Here is a 27,539-nt window from a genome sequence, read left to right as displayed (position 1 = left end):
AAAACCTTCTACATTCTGTCCTTTTACTATAAAAATCATGTTTCAAAGATAAAAAAATATTTCTCATGAACCTCCTCAGAGGGTCCTGGACCACAGTTTGGAACCTCGAATCACGTGTCTTCACTTTGATCGCAGGTTTGATTCCCGTCTCCTTGAAAAGGCACTGAGCTGATGTGACATCATGTGCTGAGGTCAGAGAGAGAGAGAAGGCACGCTAACGTTCATTTACTGAGGACCAGGACAGAAGACAGACAACTGAGTGCAAACTGGGTAAAAAAAGTCATCTTCTTCATCTCAAACTCCAGAAAAGTCTCTTCAACATTTCAAACTCCAGAAAAGTCTCTTCTTCATCTCAAACTCCAGGTAAAGCCTCTTCTACATTTCAAACTCCAGAAAAGTCTCTTCTTCATCTTAAACTCTAGAAAAGTCTCTTCTACATCTCTAAACTCCAGAAAAGTCTCTTCTTCATCTCTAAATTTCAGATGAAGTCTCTTCTTCATCTTAAACTCTAGAAAAGTCTCTTCTTCATCTTAAACTCTAGAAAAGTCTCTTCTTCATCTTAAACTCCAGATAAAGCCTCTTCTTCATCTTTAAACTCCAGATAAAGTCTCTTCTTCATCTCTAACTCCAGATAAAGTCTCTTCTTCATCTCTAACTCCAGATAAAGTCTCTTCTTCATCTCTAACTCCAGATAAAGTCTCTTCTTCATCTTTAAACTCCAGATAAAGTCTCTTCTTCATCTTTAAACTCCAGATAAAGTCTCTTCTTCATCTCTAACTCCAGATAAAGTGTCTCTCGGTCCGTTAAAGCGGTCCCGTGTCGACTTTCTGAGGGTTTGTGGGTCGAATGGGAGGAGGAGGAGGTCGTCTGCAGAGAGAAAACAACAAACTGCTTTAAGCATTTTCTTTTTTCTCTATCTCATCTTCCTTTTTATCCTTTTCTTGTGTTGCCATTAGACCTCATCATTTCTACCATTTATAGTTCCTTTATATTATGTATAAAACCAACAGAACTCAACGTGTCTCACCTGTTGGGACCGGCTGCAGGTGCGACCGCTGCGCGTGGCGGCGGTTTGGCGGTGGCGGGGTAGGCGGGGTGGGGCGGGATGTGGGGGTGTGACGGCGGCGGCAGCAGGCGAGGCTTGATGGGCACCACAGGTTTGGCTGGAACAGGAACCTGCAGAGGATCATGGGAAATAAATCTGAACCTCAGTGTGACACAAATAAAGGTTTTATTATTTTTTAAGTTCATCAGCCAACCCTTTGGGGTCTATGATCAGATAAAGTGGCTTTTTTTAAAGCGTCGTAACAAAACAACGAGGTCACGTGGAGCGCTGCTGTCCACTTCACTCCAGATTACAGACTTGAAACTTTCTCCAGGTTTTTGTTTGACGTTCCGAGGTCATGTAAAACCAGAGATATGATCGTTTTAATTTGATGGTACAAAAATATTTATTCAAGTGTAAAAGTAGGATGGGACGAGGCAGGCGTGGCATTCTGTAGAAATGGAAAAAAGGGCTCTAGTCATCTAACACTGTTCCTATAAATAAACATGTCTCTATGGAAATTTTTATGTATAGTTTTATTATATTTGAATTTTACCTTCATATGTTCATATTTGTAACCTATGTTTACATGTTTCAGGTCTTAAACAGTTCATTGAGCATATTTGTGGTTTTTATTGTCATAAATAGTAAACATTTTTTGCAGATTTCATGATTTTTGTGTATTTTTGGGTACAATATGTTAATAAAGTGGGTTAAAGTGAAAAAATAATTGTCAGATCATGTTGAAGTTGTGCTGAGAAAATACCAAACATGAGTACAGTAAATATTGTGTGGTATAAAGGGCGAATAGGCTCAGAGCCCAGAGGGTTAAAATCAGACGTTGTGTTCGACCGCAGATTAACAGTTTGTCAAGTTATTACAATTACCAGTGATCTAATTATTCAGAAAACCTGTTTTTATGTTTCGTTTCCTGGAGTGAAATATATAAAATAATGTTCAAACAGTGATGTCATGCTTCCGTTTCACTGTTTTTATAATCACGTGTCGAGTTTGATTCTACTTTCTACTTGTTACCTGCGACAGGAGCTCCTGTTTGTCAGATGGAGTACAGGCTGATGGGAGGAGCACCTGAACGCACCGTTGGTGCTCTCTGTTCTTGTTTGGATCATTTTTAATCTTTCATCAACCAAACTCTACACTTCCTGCAACTCAGGTTCAAATTGAAAGCTTTTCTAGAGCATCGTTTTATTGTGAAATATCTGCAGGAAGTGCAGGTTTTAAGTGATGATAACAAACAAAGAAAAGAAGCTTATTGGAACGAGTTAGTGAATAAAACACAGCGAGTGTTAGAAAGCAGAGCGCTGATGGAATCAGCTCGTTTAGTTTCAGTTAATTTGGGAAGTTTTGAATCTTTAATCCCTCCGATTAGTCAGGACGACTCGGCACCTTCTCACATTCTCCTCTTCACGCTAAGAGCATTCTAGCTACATGCTAACAGCTAAGAGCTAGCAGCTAGCGGCGGAGGTCAGGTGTACCTGTGCAGGTGTGACGGGGTCAGGGGGGAGGGGCTTGTTGGGCGGAGCTGGTCGACTCACCAGCAGCTGGACGGTTAGTGAGGAGAGAAGAACAGAAACAACATGCTGACGACTTCACTGTTTTTATTATTATTATTATTATTATTATTAGTGCTGCATGCAGACAAACATTAAAGAGGAGATGAAGACAGACAGACAGACAGACAGGCAAACAGACAGACAGACAGACAGACAGACAGACAGACAGACAGACAGACAGACAGAGAGACAGACAGACAGACAGTGACTGTACCTGTGCGGGGGGGTCTGGGGGTAGAGGCTTGGTGGGGGGGGCAGGTCGCTGTGTAACAGGTTCATGCAGCAGAAATAAAGTTAGAAGAAGAAGAAGAAGAAGAAGAAGAAGAGGAAGAAGAGCAGCAGGTTAGAGACGAAGATGAACAAACATTTTCTGTTTGTCTTTAAACTTTGTTTGATTTTTATTTCTGGTTTCCTGCAGCTGACAGGAGGGACGAGAGTTAAAGGGACGGTTCAGATTTCAGATAAACATATTTACAGGTTCTGCAGGTTTGTGTCTCTGCAGGTTTATGTCTCTACAGGTTTGTGTCCCTGCAGGTTTGTGTCTCTGCAGGTTTGTGTCTCTACAGGTTTGTGTCTCTGCAGGTTTATGTCTCTACAGGTTTGTGTCCCTGCAGGTTTGTGTCTCTGCAGGTTTGTGTCTCTACAGGTTTGTGTCTCTACAGGTTTGTGTCCCTGCAGGTTTGTGTCTCTGCAGGTTTGTGTCTCTGCAGGTTTGTGTCTCTACAGGTTTGTGTCCCTGCAGGTTTGTGTCTCTACAGGTTTGTGTCCCTGCAGGTTTGTGTCTCTGCAGGTTTGTGTCCCTGCAGGTTTGTGTCTCTACAGGTTTGTGTCCCTGCAGGTTTGTGTCTCTACAGGTTTGTGTCTCTACAGGTTTGTGTCTCTGCAGGTTTGTGTCCCTGCAAGTTTGTGTCTCTACAGGTTTGTGTCTCTACAGGTTTGTGTCCCTGCAGGTTTGTGTCCCTGCAGGTTTGTGTCTCTGCAGGTTTGTGTCTCTGCAGGTTTGTGTCTCTACAGGTTTGTGTCCCTGCAGGTTTGTGTCTCTGCAGGTTTGTGTCTCTACAGGTTTGTGTCTCTACAGGTTTGTGTCTCTGCAGGTTTGTGTCCCTGCAGGTTTGTGTCTCTACAGGTTTGTGTCTCTGCAGGTTTGTGTCTCTACAGGTTTGTGTCCCTGCAGGTTTGTGTCCCTGCAGGTTTGTGTCCCTGCAGGTTTGTGCAGGTTTGTGTCCCTGCAGGTTTGTATGAAGGGGAAATTCATGTCTTTCAAAGTAAAAGCGCAGCATTAGAAATGTTTATTTGTTTCGTAGACTTTCCAATCAACATTTTCTATGACGCACACATCTTTAACCAGTTTTAGGGTCACCGCTCTGACGGTCTCATAAAACCAAAGCGTCCCTTTAACCAGCGTCTCTGTTCAGTGAGACGCTACAAACACAACCACAGAGACAACACGAGACAACGAGACGAGACACCACAGGGACACGAGCCGATCGATCAGCGATCAGCCTGACGATCAATAAACAGTTTGTTATGACGTGGACACAGACTGAGGTCAGCCGAGGTCAGGTGACCCGAGCTGAGGTCAGGTGAGGTTACCTGCGGCGGGGGTTTTAAGGCGGGGTCAGGGGGGAGTGGCTTAGTGGGAGGAGCAGGTCGGTCATGAACCTGAGAGGAAACAGGAAGCAGAGTGACAGCTGAGACATGCCGAGGTCAGAGGTCAGAGGTCAGAGGTCAGAGGGGCTATCCTGAGTCCCTGGTTCATATGAAACTAGCAGGTCTCAGGAGTCTAGAGACGTCAGGATCCATGTCGGGAAGTTGTTGAAATAACGCTGCAAAGTTCGGCTGTTTCTGTGATTTTCATAGCGGTCATGTGACCTCTGACATCACGCTATCTGAATGAAAACAGGCTCCCTGTGTTGAACACGTCTCCTCTTTACATACATGGATACTTTATGCTGATAACATGCAGTTTAAGGCAAAAAAACACAGTTTTTCTCATGTAGCACTAATCTTCTATTTCCGCCTACTGTATGTGAATCTTTGTGCATCCTGATGTCTAAACAGGCTGAATGACATAAACTGGGTCAAGAGTTGAGACTCTTGTGGATTCAATGAGTCCAGGTCTCTTCATGTGGGATGATGTTAGTCATCAGTAGGAGCCAAAATGACCAAAAAGAGACACAAAATGACCATAAAAAAGACGTAAAATGACCACGTAACAACGTAAAAGGACTAAAAATTACACAAAATGACCAAAAAAGACGTAGAATTACCAAAAAAGACGTAAAAAGACTAAAAATTACACAAAACAACCAATAAAGTCACAAAATGACCAAAAAAGACATAAAATTACCAATAAAATGGTGTAAAATGACCAATTAAAGCTACAAAATTACCAAAAAAGACACACATTTTCAAAAAAAAGACGTAAAATGACTAAAATGACACAAGACAACCAACAAAGACAAAATTACCAAAAACTATGTAAAATTACCGAAAAAGGACACAAAATTACCAAAGAAAAACACAATAAACCGTAAACCTTCACAACCACGAACTAGAGAGCTGGAGCATTCAGAGGATGTGCAGCTTTTCTAGCTTTACTGACAATAAGAGGGATTCTCAGCAGTTTGTAGAACAGAAATGCTCGTCAATGACCAACGTTTTTGAAGCCAAATCTCAGCAGGATTCTTCTCTGTTGTTCTTTATATGTTGATGTTATATTCTGGAGGGTTTTTATCACCATTTCTATCCATTCTCCATACGAATAAAATTGCATTATTGAGCACCAAATGTGTGAAATAAATGGTATCAACCCAAAAATCCCAAAAACAACTTGTGGGAGCCAGTTGAACTGGACTGGACTTTAGAAAGTGTCTCCTAATGTTATTAACCCTTTATTCAATACATAAATAATTACTTACTTTAGTCATTTTAATTAGATATGTTTGACCACAACAACTTGACTCACAGCGCTGAGCTTCATCTCAGATTAATCTTCAGCTTCTCAGCTTTCAGATGACTAAACCTCTTCTATGAGTCTTGTTGTTGACCTGCTATCTCCCCCTAAACACCCACAGCCACCAACAAGCTCCTTGAATAATAAAAGGTAGCTGACAGGAAGCAGCAGCTGTCATATTGTGTCACTTCCTGTTACCTTTTCTTTCACAATAAATCATGGTGAGACATGTGAGGAAGTGAAACCAGGACTTCCTGTTCAGTCGACCTTTAGAACCGTTTCTACACTGCTGCTCTTTTTCATTCATTAATATTACCAGATTTCATTTTTTCCATTATATATTTTTTTTAAACTTGAGATTTTTATTTTATTTTATTTATTCCTATTATTCTTTCATTTGTAAATTAAGTTTAACTGTAAATTGCATTTATTAAATATTTTATTTTATATTTATTATTATTAAAAAAACACTATGGCTCTCTATTTTTAGTATTATTGTTTAGTGTCTTTTTAGTAAATTATTCTATTTTTAGTCTTTATTTACTTATTTATTATCTACTTAATTATAATTTATTCTCTTTTTACTTACATTTTAATATCAATATTTCATTTTTATTCATTTATTTTTAAATGTACTATTTATATTACTATTATCATTATTTATTTATTATTAATATTATTTCTTAAATGAATTATTTTTTACTTTATTATCACTATTAAAGTATCTATGTCTGCATTTTTCGAGCAATTTTCTGTCTGGAAATAAAACATTTAAACTAAAGAAAATAAACAATAATATAACATTTTTAATAAATGTTTATTTCCAGACAAAAAAAAAACTCTAAACATGCAGACATAAATACTTTAATAGTGATAATAAAGTAAAACATAATTTATTTAAGAAATAATAATAATAATAATAATTCCAACTAAAGAAAATAAACAATAATATAAAGAATAATGCATGTAAAATAATAATAATAATAATAATAATAGTCATTTAAACTAAAGGAAATAAACAATAATATAAAGAATAATACATGTAAAATAATAATAATAATAATAGTAATTTAAACTAAAGGAAATAAACAATAATATAAAGAATAATACATGTAAAATAATAATAATAATAATAATAATAATAATAATAATAATAATAATAGTCATTTAAACTAAAGGAAATAAACAATAATATAAAGAATAATACATGTTAAATAATAATAATAATAATAATGTGTTGGCGCCTCCTGGTGGCCGTCTGACAGTAATAAAACTATTATAAATCAATATATTTTAAATGTATTCTGAACCACCATTATATAAACTGTATATTGTGGCTGGGGGCGGGGTCAGTGGAGGCGTGGTTGCCATGGTTACCTCTTTGCTGGGCGGGGTCAGCGGGATGTCGGTGGGCGGGTTCAGGTGGTATCGGAGCGGGCGAACCTGCTCGCCGTTCCTGCCGTCGGCTCGCTCCGTCACCGGCGTCCTGACAAACAAACAGCTCACTTCATAAACAAATAAACAATATCATGTGTTTATTATGTTTATTTAAAGGAAACATGAACCTAAAAACAGCTAATTATTGATTTGAGATCAGTGAGGCTGAAGACCTGCAGCTTTATTATGATCCAGAAACAAGATTTAATGACTGACACGTCAAATATCTCCTCAATGATCCAAATATGATTATTATTATTATTGTTATTATTATTATTATTATTATTACGTTCTAATTCTAAAACACCACAGACAGAAACAGGGACAGAGAGGCGTTCAGGGGCTCTGCAGCTCAGTGGGAACAATCAGTTCCTCTCAGATGACGAAGCTGGACTCCATTACCCAGAATCCCCTCTGACCGCCTGCTGCCACCTTTAATACAACACAGACCTGGATCACATCTACAGGGACCCACTACAGACCTGGTGGTCCTGATGGACCACAAGGACCCATTAGGACCACCAGGACCAGAACCAGGACCACCAGGACTACCAGGACCAGAACCAGGACCACCAGGACTACCAGGACCAGAACCAGGACCTATCAGTACCTGGAGCACCTGGAGACGGGGGCGGGGTCAAACTCCAGACTCAACATTTCAAACTGAGCCACACTGCATGATGGGTAAAAGAGTTTCCACTTTTATTAATGATTCTTTATTTAATAAACACTTTGTGTGTTTAAAAGCATTATGTGATTATAAATTATTATTATAAGAATAAAATGTATTAAAAGAATAATCTGTGTTATCAAGAATTAATCATCTAGTTCCAAACTGCTGAAGAAAAATTACAAACACAAAAATCAAACATTTATTAATTAGATTTATAAACGTTATAACAGTTTGTTATTAAACACACACAAACACACACACACACTCACACACACACACACACACACACAGACACTCACACACACACACACACACGCACACACACACACACACTCTCTCTCTCACACACACACACACACACACACACACACACACACACACACACTCCCCCTGTGTTACCGGTTGTGTTGGCGTTTGTGGGAGGGACTGTCCTCTCCGAGACACATCAGACTCTGACGGAGACGAGGGAACCGCAGCGCGAGGAAGAGGAGGACCACGGGGAGGACGAAGAGGAAGATCACCAGCAGAGACACTCGGACCGGATCAGACTCTGGAGGACAGGACGAGGACAGGACGAGGACAGGACGAGGACAGGACGAGGACAGGGTTACCCAGAGACACAGAGAGGACCAAGGACAGACAGAGAGAGAGAGCAAAAGAGTGAATGAGAGAGCGAGAGAGAGTGAGCACGAGAGAGAGAGCGAGAACGAGCAAGAGAGAGAGAGAGAGAGCGAGTGACAGAAAGTGACAAAGAGTGAGCAAGCAGTTTTGGACAGAGCGAGAGAGCAAGAGCAAGAAAAGTGAACGAGAGACAGCGAGCGAGAAAGAGAGCGAGACAGTGAGAGAGCAAGCGAGAGAGCAAAAGAAAGAGAGAGCACTAGTAAGAGAGAGCGAGAGCGCAAGCGACAGTGAGAGAGCGAACGAGAGAGAGAGAGAGAGTGAGCAAAATCGAGCCAGTGAGAGAGCGAGAATGAGCGAGAGAGAGAGAGAGAGAGAAAGTGAGTGACAGAGAGCGAAAAAGAGCGAGCGAGAGAGCAAGCAGTTTTTGACAGAGTGGACAGAGTGGGAGAGAGTGGACAGAGTTTCTGACAGAGTGGACAGAGTGGACGGAGTGGACAGACGTACCTCCAGCCGCCCGGGCCGGTCCACTGTCCACGCTGCCTCCGTGTCCTGAGTACCGGCAGTCCGGCGGCGCCCGTCCCGGCTCGCAGTGACAGTTCTTGTTGCTGTTGCAGACCTGAGGGACAGACAGAGACACGTCTCACTGCTCTGACTCTGAGGACGTTAACCTGTCTGTCCTCGTCCCTGTCCACTCACCCCGTGTCCGTTACACTTCCTGCGACACTCGTCCACCCCGAAGACGGACACGTCCTGACACTTCTGGTTCAGACACGCCTGAACAGAAACAAAAACAAATCTTAATGTTTGCTTCATTAATTAATAAAATCTGACATTGACATTTCTGTATTAATTTGCTTCTTTATTTATTTACATTTTGTATTATTTCCACTTTTATTTACTTACTGTCATTTTGAGTTTTAGGACATATTTTTTAATTAATTCCTTTAATCAATTAATTAATTATGTTTTAAAATTTTTATTATTTCCCCTATTTATTTAATTTTATAATTTTAATTTTTATTTTTTTAAAAGAGAGAAAGGGAAAGAGAGCGAGAGAGAGTGAGCGAGAGAGAGCCTAGTGAAAAAGGGAGAGGAAGCGAGAGAGAGAGAGAGCGAGTGAGAGAAAGATAGAGCGAGACAGACAGAGAGAGCGACAGAGAGTGAGAGAAAGCGAGAGAGCGACAGAGAGAGTGAGAAAGTGAGAGAGAGCGAGTGAAAGAGAGAGAAAGCGAGAGAGCAAGGACAAAGCGAGAGAGCGAGAGAGAGCGAGAAAGTGAGAGAGAGCAAGAGTGAGCGACAGACAGACAGACAAAGACAGAGAGAGAGACAGAGTGAGAGAGCGAGAGAGGGGGGTCCTCACCCTCCCGGGGCTGCAGGCGGTGCCCTGGGCCACGGTGGCGGGGTCCGACACGTCGTCCCCCCAGGTGGAAGAAGGTTCCTCTGCAGACCAGGTCGCTGTGGTTGAAGCGCACCGTGGTGGTCAGGATCTCAGCGTTGGAAGCCCAGCAGGGGGCGCTCCCGCCCACCCTGACACTGGATCCTACCGCAGTGCACGTCCCTGCAGAGACACAGGAAGTGATGTCAGAACGCCACAGGAAGTGATGTCAGAACGCCACAGGAAGTGATTTCAGAACGCCACAGGAAGTGATGTCAGAAACGCCACAGGAAAATCAAACTTTTCTCATGAACCTTCAGAATGAAACTCACAAATAAAACACAATTTACTGTGTGTCAGAGTGAGAAAGCCTTCATTGTCATTGCACAGGGTAGTACAACGAAATTAGCCATCAACCCGTCCAAAACGTATAAAAAACACAAACAATATGACAAAGGGGAACAGGACAGGGAAGACAGAGATGAAGAAAAAGAAATACAGCACAACGTGAGGAGAGGAAATGAGGAAAAAACAATGAAAAAACCTCTGTATATGATCTGTATGCGTATCTGTATATGTGGAAGTTGGAGTGTGTGAGCCTGAGACCCAGAACCTGATCAGTCCCGTCTCAGCTCGCTGGTGTGACAAAAGCGAAAACATAGCAGTTGCTGTGGAGACGACCTTCCAAGGCCTCCAGACAGCAGCAACAGTCAACAGGTGTCAGTGGGAGGTTGGTGGGGGGGGCGGAGTCTCAATGCAGCGCTCAACGGAGGAATGTTCCAAAAGACCTCGAGTCAGGGCTGTTTGTAGGAGGCCAGATAAGATTGGAATTTGGGCTGTAGGCGAAAGTGGGCAGAAATTTTCTGCTACTCATCTTAATAATCTCCACACTGGTCTCTGGATCGGTCCAGTCTCTTCTCCAGGGCCGTCAGTCACTCCTTGATCTCATCCAAAGTTCGTTTTGTGACCACAGTCTGAGTTCTGACAGCTCTGCCCATCGTATCAATCATCTCAGCAGCCTGATGGAGCTTTGGACAGCTGTCACTGTTTACTGTATATGTGATTTTGTCAATTGCGTTGAGAGACCAGATGATCAAATCCATGATGTTTTAGTTTGAGAGCAGAGTAGAGAGAGTCTCTCAAAGTATAAGACAGAAGACAAAACGAGACGAGAGGAGCGAAGCAGGAAAAATAAGGGAGGGAGAGAGGAAAAAAAGTGCGACCGCCTCCTTAGAGAGCCAGAGAAGAAGTGTACTTTGTGTACTTTGTGTGTACTGTGTGTACTGTGTGTGTACTATGAGTACTCACTGGGTTCCACAGGGGATGTAGGAGCCGTTGGTCAGCTGACCACAGTTTCCATATTTGTTTCCCTGTTTGTTCACTGAAGAGAAACACACAGGAGGAGCACTGGTAGCATCTAGAGAGAGAGAGAGAGAGAGAGAGAGAGAGAGAGAGAGAGAGAGAGAGGAGACAGAGAGAGAGAGAGAGACAGAGAGAGAGAGAGGGAGAGAGAGAGAGAGAGAGAGAGACAGAGAGAGAGAGAGAGAGAGAGAGAGAGAGAGAGAGAGAGAGAGAGAGAGGGAGAGACAGAGAGAGAGAGAGTCAGCCTGTTTTATATCCATTTTCAAAGAGGACATGCCCACTTTCACAGTCTGTGAGTTGCATAAATGGTGTCTGAGTGTAAAGCTGAGACTCTTGACCTCTGACCTCAAGATATCTGAATAGAAATGTGTTCTATTTGTACCCACAAGTCTCCTCTTTAAAGACTTGCCCAGCTTTGCAAATCAAATATAGTTTGTGGTAGAAATCATACAGGTTTTCTCATGAAGATAACGAGCAAAAATGACATGTGGAGTTCCACAGGGCTCCATTCTGGGTCCTCTGATTCATTGGTACCCACCACAACAACGTTCCAGGAGAAAGGCAGTAAATGTGTGAATGAGTCTTTGTGCATGAGCAGCAACACAACACAAGACACACAATCACACTAAAACACACAATCACACTAAAACACACAATCACACTAAAACACACAATCACAGTAAACACACAGCTCCCAGTGGGTCTTACTGGGTCCCCAGAGGATCTGGCACTGGGTGTGCATGCTGGCACAGACTCCCTCGTAGCAGTAGGAGGCGCCGTCCTCACAGGGCTCTCCGTTCTGCAGGAAGACGTTGGGGGGGCAGTAGGGGGAGGAGCCTGTACAGAACTCAGGGAGGTCACACTCACTGAGGGGGTCCCGACACACCGAACCTGCAGAACGCAGCTGAGGGGAGGAGTCACACACCTGGTCAGGATTCACTGTGTGTGTGTGTGTGTGTGTGTGTGTGTCTCTGTGTGTGTGTGTGTGTGTGTGTGTGTGTGTCTGTGTGTGTGTGTGTGTGTGTGTGTGTGTGTGTGTTACCTTGCAGTCCTGGCAGCAGATCCCGTCAGATGAACACTGAGCTCCAGGTACGAGTCGACAGGTGGAGGCGTTACAGCACGGGTCCTCACACTCCTGACCAATCAGAGCACAGCAATCAGACAGACAGACAGACAGACAGACAGACAGACAGACAGACAGGCAGACAGATAGACAGGCAGACAGACAGACAGACAGACAGGCAGGCAGGCAGACAGGCAGACAGACAGGCAGACAGACAGACAGACAGACAGACAGGCAGACAGAGACAGACAGACAGACAGACAGGCAGGCAGGCAGGCAGGCAGACAGGCAGGCAGGCAGGCAGGCAGGCAGGCAGGCAGACAGACAGGCAGACAGACAGGTGACTACCTCCAGCAGGCCACAGTCACACTCCTCCCCCTTCTCCACGTAGAGGTTCCCACAGCGAGGTCCTCCCAGCAGCCGGTCCGGCTGAGGAACGTTGAACAGACACATCCCTCCTCCATGCAGCAGGCTGACGGACAGGTCGGCCGCGCTGCAGCTGCTGAACTGCTGCCCCGGCATGAACCTGCAGAACACAGAGACACGGGTTCTACTGACCTGCTGGAAGGTTCTACTGACCTGCTGGAAGGTTCTACTGACCTGATAGAAGGTTCTACTGACCTGCTGGAAGGTTCTACTGACCTGATATAAGGTTCTACTGACCTGATATAAGGTTCTACTGACCTGAAATAAGGTTCTACTGACCTGATGGAAGGTTTTACTGACCTGATAGAAGGTTTTACTGACCTGCTGGAAGGTTCTACTGACCTGTTGGAAGGTTCTACTGACCTGATGGAAGGTTCTACTGACCTGATAGAAGGTTCTACTGACCTGATGTAAGGTTCTACTGACCTGTTGGAAGGTTCTACTGACCTGATGGAAGGTTCTACTGACCTGATAGAAGGTTCTACTGACCTGATGGAAGGTTCTACTGACCTGATAGAAGGTTTTACTGACCTGATATAAGGTTCTACTGACCTGTTGGAAGGTTCTACTGACCTGATGTAAGGTTCTACTGACCTGTTGGAAGGTTCTACTGACCTGATAGAAGGTTTTACTGACCTGTTGGAAGGTTCTACTGACCTGATATAAGGTTCTACTGACCTGATATAAGGTTCTACTGTCCAGATATAAGGTTCTATAAGGTTCTACTGACCAGATAAAAGGTTCGACTGTAAAGATACAAGGTTTTACTGTCCAGATATAAGGCTCTATAAGGTTCTGCTGTCCAGATAAAAGGATCTACTGACCAAATATAAGGTTCTACTGTAAAGATAAAAAGTTTTTACAAGGTTCTGCGGTTCAGATATAAGGTTCTACTGTCCAGATCAAAGGTTCTACTGTCTACATTTAAGGTTCTACTGTCCAGATATAAGGTTCTTCTATCCAGATATAAGGTTCTACTGTAAAGATAAAAGGTTTTTACAAGGTTCTGCTGTCCAGATATAAGTTTCTTGACCAGATATAAGGTTCTACTGTCCAGATATCTGTCTGGATAAAAGGTTCTACTGCCCAGATATAAGGTTCTACTGTAAAGATAAAAGGTTTTTACAAGGTTCTGCTGTCCAGATGTAAGTTTCTTGACCAGATATAAGGTTCTACTGTCCAGATATAAGGTTCTGCTGTCCAGGTATAAGGTTAAACCATCCAGATATAAGGTTCTGCTGACTCAGTGTGTCCTGAAAGGTTCTAATGGTTGAGGAAAATGTTCTCCTGGCCTTGCTGAGGGGTTTACTGACCCAGCAGAAGGTTCTACTGAAGCAGTGGAAGTTTGGGAGGAACCTCCACTGACTCTGAGGTTCTACTGACATCCTTCTCCTTCTACAGAGCTGAGAGAACCTTTGACTGTGTGATATTCTACGGGCCTCTGAGGTTCCTACTGACCCATCTGGTTCTGATCCTTGGAAGGTTCTTATAATTAAGTTCCACCTGACCTGTTAAACAGTTTACTGAGCTGTTGGAAGGTTCTACACAACCAAAGGTTTAACTGGGTTCCAGGTTCTGGTACTGACCCAGTTGAGGGTTCCATGATACATCCTCCCAACCGGCGTTCGTTCTGACAGGAACAGCGGCGCTCGGCCGTGTCGTGACTCATCCCGAGGTTGTGACCGAGTTCATGAGCCACAGTGGAGGCCACGCCCAGCACGCTGACCAGGTGGTCCTGAGAGACAGACAGGTGACAGACAGGTGACAGACAGACAGGTAGGCAGACAGACAGGTTAGAGACAGACAGACAGACAGACAGACAGACAGACAGGTGACAGACAGACAGACAGACAGACGGACAGACAGACAGACAGACAGACAGACAGACAGACAGGTGACAGACAGACAGACAGACAGACGGACAGACAGACAGACAGACAGACAGACAGACAGACAGGTGACAGACAGACAGACAGACAGACGGACAGACAGACAGACAGACAGACAGGTGACAGACAGACAGACAGGCAGACAGCTGTCTCACCACGTTGACCCCCCCTGAGCGGTCTCTGGAGCACATGGAGGACTGGGAGGCCATCCCCACCGTGGTGCCGTCGAAGGAGCCGCCCCTGTCAAAATAAAGGTGAGAATTGAGCCAGGTCAGAACCAGAGGCTTTTATTTTGAAAAGCTATATAAGCCAGATATAAGGTTCTACTGTCCAGATATAAGGTTCTATAAGGTTCTACTGTAAAGATAAAAAGTTCTGCTGTCCAGATAAAAGATTCTGCTGTGCAGATAAAAGGTTCTACTGTCCAGATATAAGGTTCTACTGTCCAGATATAAGGTTCTACTGTAAAGATAAAAAGTTCTGCTGTCCAGATATAAGGTTCTACTGACCAGATATAAGGTTCTACTGTCCACATATAAGGTTCTACTGACCAGATATAAGGTTCTACTGTCCACATATAAGGTTCTATTGACCAGATATAAGGTTCTACTGTCCACATATAAGGTTCTACTGACCAGATGTCAGGTTCTACTGTCGATATATAAAGTTTTATAAGGTTCTGCTGTCTAGATAAAATGTTCTACTGTAAAGACATAAGGTTCTACTGTCCAGATAAAAGGTTCTTTAATTTTATTATTTTTTTATTTTTATTTTGAAAAGCGTCCTACATGACGAGCTGGGCGTTGTCGTGGCGAAGGCGGGGCAGCAGCTCGCGGGTTCTCCAGGCCAGGAAGGCGTTGAGCGTGTCGGTGGGACTTTTCTCCACGCGGATCTTGTCGCGGTCGCTCCAGATCTCCAGACCGGTCAGCGCCACGCGCACGTTCAGAGGACGGTAGAACTGGAACACAGAGAACACGCCGTTAATGCTTCTGATGCACCTTTACCTGTCCACAGAACCGAGGGGAGGGGTCAAAAGGTTGTATAAGGTTCTACTGCCAAAATATAAGGTTCTTCTGTTCAGATGTAAGGTTCTACTGTCCAGAGGAAAGGTTTTACTGTCCAGATATAAGGTTCTATAAGGTTCTACTGCCCAAATATAAGGTTCTTCTGTCCAGAGGAAAGGTTCTACTGTCCAGACATAAGGTTCTATAAGGTTCTACTGACCAGACATAAGGTACTATAAGTTTCTACTGTCCAGACATAAGGTTCTATAAGGTTTTACTGCCCAAATATAAGGTTCTTCTGTCCAGATGTAAGGTTCTACTGTCCAGAGGAAAGGTTTTACTGTCCAGATATAAGGTTCTATAAGGTTCTACTGCCCAAATATAAGGTTCTTCTGTCCAGAGGAAAGGTTCTACTGTCCAGACATAAGGTTCTATAAGGTTCTACTGCCCAAATATAAGGTTCTTCTGTCCAGAGGAAAGGTTCTACTCAGCTCACCCAGTCCACCTGGTTGGCCACGTCCAGCATCCGGTAGATGATGGTCTTGTTGTTCTTCTGGTAGTTCAGGAACTGACAAACACAAACAAACAACATCACATTAACACTTTATTCTCTGAGTCATGTTTATGTTTATGTAATGTCAGTATGCAGACATATGTTTTGTGGCTCAGAAGGTTAATAACAAAAATAAAAATAATAATAATAACTAGAACATTTCTAAAGACATTTTGAGTGTGCGTGACCTGTTTTTTTGTGTGTTTTTTATTTTATTTTGAGTCGTCGACCGAAAAAAACACACAGAGGAAACAGAAGAATAAGAAGGAGCTTCTACTAGAACACTCAATAATAATAATAATAATAATGAAAATGATAATAATCTGACAGACTGACCTCCTGGTGGTCGACCACCAGCACCAGCTCGATGTATTTAGTCTCAGACAGGATGTCTCTCTTCCTCTGAGGACACACACACACACACACACACACACACACATTATTTAAGTTTAATCATGAATCTATATCTATAATCTATATCTATAATGAAGGACAGAAGTGTTTATTGATGATTAATATCATAAACTGTGATTAGATCTGGCTGAGCTGTGAGATGTAGTTCTGTCTGTGTCTAAGGACTACAGATCCCAGGAGCCTGACCCAGGACCTGAACCATCAGTGTGTGTGTGTCTGCTGCAGTGCATCCTGGGAGTTGTAGTGTATCTGCTGTCTCACCCTGTGTGTGTGTGTGGTGCTGTGGATGGGCGGCACGGCGCCGTGAGACACGCCGCAGCCGCCCGCAGCGCCAGGACCAGGACCAGGACCAGGACCAGGACCAGGACCAGGAGGCCCGCTGGACCACAGCAGGTGGACTCCTGCTGCTCCTCCTGCTGCTGCTCCTTCTGCTGCTCCTCCTCCTGCTTCCCCTGCTCCTCCTCCTGCTGCTGCTCCTCCTGCTGCTCCACTCCCTCCACTCCCGTCTCCCCTGCTCTCTGCTCCTCCTCCCACCTCCTCCTGCTGCTCCTCCTGCTGCTGCTCCTCCTGCTGCTCCTCCTGCTGCTCCTCCTGCGGCTGCAGCTCGTAGCTCAGCGTGGCGTTGAAGGCGATGATGCCGCTGCAGGAGATATCTTTTTTTTTATTAATCTGCACATGATTCTATAACTCGTCTGTATTCATCGTCTGTTCTTGAAGCTGACTGAGGCTTCAGAGCTGGATTTATTTTTATTACTTTTATTATTTTTCCTAAATGCATTTATCATTTTTTTAATGTTTTTAAAATTATTTATTATTATTTTTATTAAGTTATTTACACTTTATTTTTATTTATTTATTTTTCTTCTAAATGCATTTATTTAAAAAAATGTTTATATTTTATTATTATTATTATTATTATTATTATATTATTTACAGTTAATTTCTTTTATTTTTATTTTCTTTAAACATTTCTTCTTTATTATACAAATGAGGTGCATCACATTTGTTTTTATATTTTTTATTTTTTTTCTAAATGCATTTATTAATGTTTTAATGTTTTAATTTATGTATTTTTTCAGTTTTATTTACATTTTTTTTATTTTTCTTTACATATTTCTTCTTTATTTTGCAAATGAGGGGCATCACATTTGTTTTTATGATTTATATTATTTTTTCTGTATTATTATTTGTTTTATTTTTTTCTAAATGCTTTCGTTCATTTTTTATGTTTTTATTTCATGCATTATTATTATTTATTATTTTTATTTACTTTACACTTTATTTCTTTTTTTATTTTCATTTTCTTTACACATTTCTTCTTTATTATACAAATGAGGTGCGTCACATTTGTTTTCATGGTTTATATTTTCTGTATTTATTTATTGTCCTGTATTTATTTATTTATTGTCCTGTATTTATTTATTCTTGTGTATTTATTTATTTATTGTCCTGTATTTATTTATTCTTGTGTTTTTTTTCATTGTCCTATATTTATTTATTGTCCTGTATTTATTTATTGTTGTGTATTTATTTATTTATTGTCCTGTATTTATTTATTGTTGTGTATTTATTTATTGTCCTGTATTTATTTATTGTCCTGTATTTATTTATTCTTGTGTATTTATTTATTCTTGTGTATTTATTTATTTTCCTGTATTTATTTATTCTTGTGTATATATTTATTGTCCTGTATTTATTTATTCATTCTTGTGTATTTATTTATTGTCCTGTATTTATTTATTCTTGTGTATTTATTTATTGTCCTGTATTTATTTATTTATTGTCCTGTATTTATTTATTCGTGTATTTATTTATTGTTGTGTATTTATTTATTGTTGTGTATTTATTTATTTTCCTGTGTTTATTTATTGTTGTGTATTTATTTATTTTCCTGTATTTATTTATTTTCCTGTATTTATTTATTCTTGTGTATATATTTATTGTCCTGTATTTATTTATTTTCCTGTATTTATTTATTCTTGTGTATATATTTATTGTCCTGTATTTATTTATTTATTGTCCTGTATTTATTTATTCTTGTGTATATATTTATTGTCCTGTATTTATTTATTTATTGTCCTGTATTTATTTATTCTTGTGTATTTATTTATTGTCCTGTATTTATTTATTTATTGTCCTGTATTTATTTATTCTTGTGTATTTATTTATTGTCCTGTATTTATTTATTTATTGTCCTGTATTTATTTATTCTTGTGTATTTATTTATTGTCCTGTATTTATTTATTTATTGTCCTGTATTTATTTTATTCTTGTATTTATTTATTCTTGTGTATTTATTTATTCTTGTGTATTTATTTATTTTCCTGTCTTTATTTATTCTTGTGTATTTTATTTATTTATTCTTGTGTATTTATTTATTTATTTATTGTTGTGTATTTATTTATTGTGTTGTATTTATTTATTGTTGTGTATTTATTTATTGTTGTGTATTTATTTATTGTCCTGTGTTTATTTATTGTTGTGTATTTATTTATTGTTGTGTATTTATTTATTGTCTTGTATTTATTTATTTATTGTTGTGTATTTATTTATGTATTGTTGTGTATTTGACCCTTTGATCCCTTTGTGAACAACAAACAGTAGTAATGAATAACCCGCTGGCCGCGGTGTGTTTAAGGACCGTGACGTGAGTCGGTAATCTGCAGGACAGAGGGTTCTTTCTGCGTCTGCCCTGACGCGGCGGACCTGACCCGGTTCTGCTCACGTGAGCCACTAATCCTGCTGCAGAGGTCAAAGGTCACGCTCTCCCTGATCCGGATCAGGTTGACCTGCTGAGTCTCTAATCCTCCTCAGATCTGCTTCTGAAAATGTTTTTCTGTGTCTCTGATCCCACAAACTGAGATCAGCTGCAGCACAAATATTATCATTATTATAAACTTATTCATGTTTACTAGATATTATCAGCAAACAGGATGTTCCTGTTCAACCAGAACTTCTTTTACACTCAAATGACAGAAAGTGAATCAAACATTCAGATCTAAACTCCTGTCCTCTTTTATTTATTCACCTTTTCCTTCTTTTACATGATTTATTCATTGTTTCATTGTTTTATTTATGTTCTTCATTTTGTTTTACTGTCAAACACCTTGTCACTTTGTTTTGAAATGTGTTAAACTAATAAAAAAGTATTATTATTATTATTATTATTAAGGTTATTATTACCATTAATACTATTATTATTGTTATTATTATTATTATTATTATTAATAATAATAATGTTATTAATTAATAATGTGTGTGTGTGTGTGTGTGTGTGGTTCTGACCGTAGACCGGAGCAGGTACTCAGAGCGACCCGGGACAGAGGGAACCCCCGAACACTCCCGTGGTAGAAACAGTGAGTCTGCACACACACACACACACACACACACACACACACACAGGTCAGTGTAAGGACAGAGAGGGGACAGGGTGACAGGCGTGGTGGTGCGTTCAGGGTCTCACCACAGTGTGGGAGCTGACAGAGACCCCGGTGCCGTTGGGCAGGTAGTAGAAGACGTTTGGCGGTTTGGGCAGCAGGTCGCTATGGAGACAAGACACGAGGCGTTCAATGACACTCAGTTAGATAATAAAGAAGAAATGTGTAAATAAAATAAATATTAAAATATAATAGACCATAAAGTGTAAATAAAAATAAATAACAATAATCATAATAATACATTCATAAAAAAATAATGAATGAATTTGGAAAAAAATAATAAAATGAAGACAGCAGCTGTGAACCTCAAAGCTTCAAAAACAGACAATAAATAAACTCAAGTTGATTATATTATTAATTATATATTTATTATGTGCAGCATCTCACTGGTTCTTCTCCAGGTCCAGCAGGATCAGACGTCCCCCCAACTCCAGACCACACTGCAGCCGGTCCGGGTGTCCGTCCTGAACACAACAACAACAACAAGAGTCCATCAGGAAAACCATCGATGGAACAGCTTCATGTTTCAGTATTTACAGCAACACATCAACACATTATAATGGGTGTGTATTGCACGGAATGTTCGTGTCACAGTGTGTGACATCATCGCCAGAGTGTAGAGGGAGAGAAAAAACTGTCAAAAAATAAATTTGAAAACTGCGCTCCAGGCCGCAAATTCCACTCTACAGAAATAATTTATACATAGAAACGTAGGAAAATTAGTCTTCTCCCTCACAATCCTCTGGTAAAGCTGTCAGAGTTATAGTTTGGGCGTAGGACGCACAGATGCACCACCAACACCACCAACAGCCTCATTGGCTCCCATATTAAAAACACAGGGAGATTTCTGTACAAAAGCATATTTAACAGTTTTTTAGATCGCTCTAACAAAGCTATTTCTTCATTTTTCTTCACAAAAAACATATGTAGACGTTCAGGAAGAACTCAGGACGCTCAAAGTGAAGTCGGATCAATGATAGGTATTATGGTTTTGCCAAAAATGCTTTCTGTTTGAGGCCAGAAATTCCAGTCTGTCCACCTCTGGCTGCTGCCACTGTTCAGGAACATTCTACAGCTGCAGTTAACTCTGTTGATTGCTCTGCTCTGATTGGTCGACCACAAAGCCTTTGAGGCTTTGATGTGATTACAGTTACAGACACACACACACACATGCACACGTAAGCGCGCACACTCCTCCAGATACACGTTTCACACACATTTTGAGGTTAAAGGTCATAGGTTGCTGTATAAATAAATACTTGTAAAGGAATGCTTGTTGTAGGTGTACTCCTTGTATATTATATAGTATCATAACATTACTAGTATTAATTGTTATAAATCTCATCATAGTGTAAACACACCGGCAGTAGTGGCCCTTTCACTATTTACCCAGAGGACATGTTCTAGTTTATATTATTCAGTTATTTCAGCTCCTTAAGATCAGTTTATTCACATTAAATCACTGATAATCTCGTTATTTATCTTCAGACTGATTGTTAGTCAACCAGCAGCTCCTGCAGGAGGACCAGAGCACTGATCAGCAGGAGGAGGAGGAGGAGGAGGAGGAGGAGGAGGAGGAGGAGGAGGACCAGAGCACTGATCAGCAGGAGGAGGAGGAGGAGGAGGAGGAGGAGGAGGAGGACCAGAGCACTGATCAGCAGGAGGAGGAGGAGGAGGAGGAGGAGGACCAGAGCACTGATCAGCAGGAGGAGGAGGAGGAGGAGGAGGAGGAGGACCAGAGCACTGATCAGCAGGAGGAGGAGGAGGAGGAGGAGGAGGACCAGAGCACTGATCAGCAGGAGGAGGAGGAGGAGGAGGAGGAGGAGGACCAGAGCACTGATCAGCAGGAGGAGGAGGAGGAGGAGGAGGAGGAGGAGGACCAGAGCACTGATCAGCAGGAGGAGGAGGAGGAGGAGGAGGAGGAGGAGGAGGAGGAGGAGGAGGACCAGAGCACTGATCAGCAGGAGGAGGAGGAGGAGGAGGAGGAGGAGGAGGACCAGAGCACTGATCAGCAGGAGGAGGAGGAGGAGGAGGACCAGAGCACTGATCAGCAGGAGGAGGAGCAGGAGGAGGAGGAAGAGGAGGAGGAGCAGGAGGAGCAGGAGGAGGAGGAGGAGGAGGAGGAGCAGAGAAACGTTTAATGATTCTGAATTAAAAAGCCTGAAGTTCTGCTGCAGGATGTGGGCGGGGCTTAGCACATCCGTTATCCAATCAGTGTTTTCCTGCTGTTTGAAGAGGAGACACTTCCTGTCCAACACCTCCTCAGCACCTCCTCGCTTTCTCCTCCCAGCTCCAGGAAGGAGAGGGGTGTGTGTGTGTGTGTGTGTGTGAGCAGAATTCCCCTCTGAGGCGTGTTTGTTTTCTCCACCCTCGCTTTGTGCTCCGTCATTGTGAGCAGGATGTGTGTGTGTGTGTGTGTGTGTGTGTGTGTGTGTGTGTGTGTGTGTGTGTCGGGGGGGCTAACATCTGTGAGGCGTTCACTGACCTGAACTCAGTGGGAACATGATCCGATTAACTGATTAGTGAACTGGCAGAAAAATAATAATCAGCAGCTTTTTAATCATTAAATGTTTGAGATAAATATTCAGCTAACGAGGTCAGTTATTGTTTTATTAGTCAGTAAACATAAACTGTGTTTGTGTTTCAGACGAGACAAATAAAAACATTTTATGGAGCGAGAATAGAGACTTGTTGGATCTTTGTGTTCAGGTTTCCTCTGGAAAGAGTCAAACAGTGAAAGACGACAACAACTACAAAAACTGGTTCAAATAAGTTTAAAATGGTAAAAAAAATAAAATAAACAACTGTAAAAAGTAAATACAGTAAAAAAAAAAAGAAAAAAGACATTGAAATAATACCAAAAAACTATTTAAAAAAAATTAAAAAACCATTTAAAAAACTAAAAAACCATTTAAAAAAGTAAAAGAAACTGTTGAAACAGTACAAAGAACACTTAAAAATAAAAATACAACTGTAAAACAAAAGCGTTATTTTTTAAATGTGAAAAAAAATAATTAAAAATCACAAAACAATAAAAAATAGTTTGTAAAAAAATACTAAAATCAAATAAATCGTTTAAAACTGGTTATAAATAATAAAAAACAGAATATATATATATATATATATAAATCAATGCACAAAAAATAAGCTTGTTTCTTTTTTACAGTTTTTTTTTATTTATTTTATGTAACTCTTTCTATTCCTGTTTTTAAAGAAATATATTTTTCTTAGTTTTTCACAGTGACATCATGCATTCGTGCTGCATTCAAGTGCTGTCAGAATAATCAGAAAAAATAGTTTCTGACTGGGAACATTCACCCGAACGCCCCTCTAGATGTTTTTTTTTAATATATTTTATATTATTACATTTTATATTCTCTCCCTCTCCTCCTCCTCCTCCTCCTCCTCCTCCTCCTCCTCTCCTCCTCCTCCTCCTCCTCCTCCTCCTCCTCCTCCTCCTCCTCCTCCTCCTCCTCCCTGTGGTGAGGTCATGTCTCCAGATGAAGTCAGACGCTGGGCGAGGCTCTGAGCCTCCTCCACCACAACAGAAAAAGAAGAAGTGAAAGGAGGAGGAGGAGGAGGAGGAGTTGATTCCTCCTGTTAACAGTTAAAGTGTGAACAGAAAGTTTCTCCTCATGTTGTACAAAGAGAATCTTTGTTTTTATGTCCAGCAGTGAAACCAGGAACGTTCTCTGTCTTAGAACCCAAAATGACCAAAACAAAGAGTCAATATTACCAACAACAGACACTAAATGACCAAATAAGGAAAGTGAGTAAAAAAACACACAAAATGACGTAGAATGACACAAAAAACCCATAAAATGATCATAAAAGATATAAAACGACCAAAATAATTTTGTAAAATTACGCAAAAAGTTTGCTCAACATATATTTTTCATATTGAAGTATTATATTGAATAGTCATGTTCCCAGCCTCTCCTGTCCTCTCCTCTCTGCTCTGTGTAAACAGCCTCTCCTGTCCTCTCCTCTCTGCTCTGTGTAAACAGCCTCTCCTGTCCTCTCCTCTCTGCTCTGTGTAAACAGCCTCTCCTGTCCTCTCCTCTCTGCTCTGTGTAAACAGCCTCTCCTGTCCTCTCCCCTCAGCTCTGTGTAAACAGCCTCTCCTGTCCTCTCCTCTCTGCTCTGTGTAAACAGCCTCTCCTGTCCTCTCCTCTCTGCTCTGTGTAAACAGCCTCTCCTGTCCTCTCCTCTCTGCTCTGTGTAAACAGCCTCTCCTGTCCTCTCCTCTCTGCTCTGTGTAAACAGCCTCTCCTGTCCTCTCCTCTCTGCTCTGTGTAAACAGCCTCTCCTGTCCTCTCCCCTCAGCTCTGTGTAAACGCTTTATTTTAAATGACACATGGAGAATAAAGAGATTCTGAATATGAACATTTAACAAGTTTTGCTCACTTTTTATAAACAGAAACTTTGGTAACTGATGATGCGTTCAAGGACCGTCTGAAAGTTCAAACTCTGAGGATAATGTCTGTTTTTACAGTTTCTTTCTATAATAAGCGGTGGAATGAAAAGAGAAGCTGATCTCATCAGGTTTCTAGTTCTGAGCTTCCTGACAGGAAGTGATGTCAGAGCTGCTGTCAGCTGCACAGGAAGTGCCCACCCTCAGCTCCTGGTGAAGCTTCCTGCTGCTCCTTTCACATAAAAACTACCAGCTTCCTCACACACGCCCAACACCTCCACACGTTACCACGGCAACAGGAAGGCTGTCTGTGTGTGTGTGTGTGTGTGTGTGTGTGTGTGTGTGTGTGTGTGTGTGTGTCCCACCCATCCCAAACATCCAGCGAACAGTTTGATAGAAACCAGAGCTCAGGACCAGAACAACCACAGAGACAGACCAGTAACACAACCAGTAACACAACCAGTAACACCAGTAACAGAACCAGTAACAGAACCAGTAACACACCAGTAAAAGGCCGGAAACAGACCAGAAACAGACTAGAAACAGACCAGTAACAGAACCAGTAACACCAGTAAAAAACTAGAAACAGACCAGAAACAGACTAGAAACAGACTAGAAACAGACCAGAAACAGACCAGAAACAGACCAGAAACAGACCAGAAACAGACCAGAAACAGACCAGAAACAGACCTGAAACAGACTAGAAACAGACTAGAAACAGACTAGAAACAGACCAGAAACAGACCTGAAACAGACTAGAAACAGACCAGAAACAGACCAGAAACAGACTAGAAACAGAACCAGTAACAACCAGTTACTGAACCAGTTACAGAACCAGTTACAGACCAGTGACCAGTGACTTGTGACCAGTGACCTGGTGTCTGGTGTCTCTGACCTGTAGAGCTTCAGCGAGGCTCCTCCTCTGTCCGTCCACCAGGACGAAGGGACGCGTCTTCTCCAGCAGGGGACGCCACCGCCGGTCCACCACTGGGAGACAGACAGACAGACAGAGACAGACAGACAGTTAGAGACAGACAGTTAGAGACAGACAGACAGACAGAGACAGACAGACAGTTAGAGACAGACAGTTAGAGACAGACAGACAGACAGAGACAGACAGACAGTTAGAGACAGACAGTTAGAGACAGACAGACAGACAGAGACAAACAGACAGACAGACAGAGACAGACAGACAGTTAGAGACAGACAGACAGACAGATAATTATATACTATTATACTAATTATATTTTGAAAATTAAAATAATAATTATATATATACATATATATATATTTTTTTTTTTAAATTAATATTTTAAATATAATTATTACTTTAGTTTACTGGATTACTCCTCGTATGTTTTTATTATTATGATTCTTACACAAAAGAGGAAACCAGTAGAACCCTCAGGAACCGTGTTCAACACAAAACACTGAGATAAAGTTTCCCATAGAACCCAATGAGAGAAACATCTGACTCTGGGTCTGATCCACTCTCTGAACTTTAACGTAGAAACACGATTTAAAGTTTAAACGTCTCAGGAGACTTTTCACTAACTGTCAGAGTGAAACATTAATCCTCAGAAATAACTTTTATTTATTTTAATACGTTTAAATAAACAGTGAGGGGTTCAAAGGTCATACGGAAAACTTTCTCCCACCAGACCGCCTTCACTTCTGTCCGTTAATAACCAGTGCAGCGGCCGGTAACGGGTACCTGTCACGGCGGAGGTCCGTCTCTCGGTCGGTCGGTCCGGTGGCCCCCCGTCCGGTGGTGCGTTCAGGGACCGGGCGGCAGTGAAGGCAGCACGGCCGCAGAGCAGCAGCAGCAGAACGGCTCCGGTCATCCTACCGGCAACAGGTCGCTGTGTGTGTGTGTGTGTGTGTGTGAGTGTGAGTGTGTGTGTGTGTGTGTGTGTGTGTGTGTGTGTCCCGTTACCTCACCGGAGGCTCCAGACTAACTCATGCTGCTTCTTTTCCCGCTAACATCCACAGATAACGCGGGATCAGAGCCGTGACGTCACCGTTAACAGTGACCGTTAACGAGGCACCGAGCCGGTGCTCCGGTGACCTGCGCAGCTCACAAACAGTTTGTGGCCGCAGAAAGTGTCTCTGACCGGGCCTGGAGGGTCCGGGAGGGTCCGGGAGGGTCCGGGAGGGTCCGGTGGTTCTGGTTCGGGCTCCGGGCGGGTCGGTGGTCCGTCCCGGGCGGCCTGGCTGACTGACTGCGGGTCGCTGCTGAGCCACCGGGGCCGGTGTTTATACCGGAGCTAACGGATACGTCATCTACGTGAAGCTCAGCGGAGCTAGCTGTTAGCAACACTCAGGCCGGAAGTCATGCTAATCAGCCTTCAAAATAAAACCGGGGAATGCTCGTTAAGTCCACATTTTACAAATGTATTAAAATTAAACTTATTAAAATAAGAACTTCTCATTAAAACGAACTTGTTCCAACACACACCGTTGTTGTTTAAGTCTTTATAATACATACACACACACACACACACACACACACACACACACACACACATATATATATATATATATATAACATATATAATTAAATAAATAATTTTAAAAAGTAACAAAAAATAGCCATCTGCGGGGGTCCGGGGGCATTTTTTATTATTCTATTTTTATTACATTAATCTGTTTTTACTCTGCTGCAACACCTGAATTTCCCCCGTGAGGATCAATAAAGGAATATCTGATCTGATCGTATCTTAATTTATCACAAAAACACAGATTTACCTTCTGAAACTCACAATAATCACAATCAATAAATCATCAAAAAAAAACGTGAAAAAGTCTTTAAAAACATGATTCTGATCTTTACTGAGAAATGATTTCAGAATAAAACACGTTTGTATTGTAATAAACTGTATGATCACCTCGATGACAAGTCGTAAATATTTATTTAATATTAATTAACTGTCTGTTCACACTGTTAGAATTAATATACTATAAATATTTACTGATATGTTTATATTATTTACTGCTGCATTCTGCACGTAGAGTGAATTTTATTCTGAAAACTAAACAACCGGATGCAATTTTTACACGTGGAGGCTTCACACACACACACACACACACACACACACACACACACACACACACACACACACACACACACACACACACACACACACACACACTCTGAGGGTATTTCCTCGTGTTAACCTCTTCCTGTCCGGTGATTCGCTGCTGTTTGTTTTGTTTGTTTTGTTATTTAGAATAAAGTTTGATTGACGCTGCGGGGGGCGGGGCCAGAGGACGGAGCTGTCAATCATCGCTCTGCT

At 41.6% G+C, this 27,539-nt stretch overlaps 1 protein-coding gene across 1 annotated transcript; it reads right to left on the bottom strand.

The window, feature by feature from the left end:
* Window positions 1-631: 631 nt before the first annotated feature.
* adam15 (ADAM metallopeptidase domain 15) lies at window positions 632-26,712 on the bottom strand. Its single transcript, XM_059339942.1, is given in 25 exon segments — window positions 632-867; window positions 1,028-1,176; window positions 4,213-4,281; window positions 6,953-7,061; window positions 8,085-8,235; window positions 8,811-8,922; window positions 9,003-9,080; window positions 9,667-9,726; window positions 9,728-9,805; window positions 9,807-9,864; window positions 10,990-11,098; window positions 11,752-11,947; window positions 12,086-12,178; window positions 12,455-12,632; window positions 14,119-14,267; window positions 14,577-14,661; window positions 15,210-15,379; window positions 15,922-15,993; window positions 16,315-16,380; window positions 16,654-17,032; window positions 19,678-19,754; window positions 19,856-19,934; window positions 20,217-20,293; window positions 25,139-25,230; window positions 25,958-26,712. Coding segments are annotated over 25 exon segments (2,880 nt in total). The 5' UTR covers window positions 26,088-26,712; the 3' UTR covers window positions 632-803.
* Window positions 26,713-27,539: the final 827 nt, after the last annotated feature.

Source organism: Centropristis striata, chromosome 8 (assembly GCF_030273125.1).
Source record: "Centropristis striata isolate RG_2023a ecotype Rhode Island chromosome 8, C.striata_1.0, whole genome shotgun sequence".
In the NCBI taxonomy this organism is placed as follows: Eukaryota; Metazoa; Chordata; class Actinopteri; order Perciformes; family Serranidae; genus Centropristis; species Centropristis striata.
Note: the sequence above shows the minus strand (reverse complement) of the source record. Positions and strands in the feature narration are given on the sequence as shown.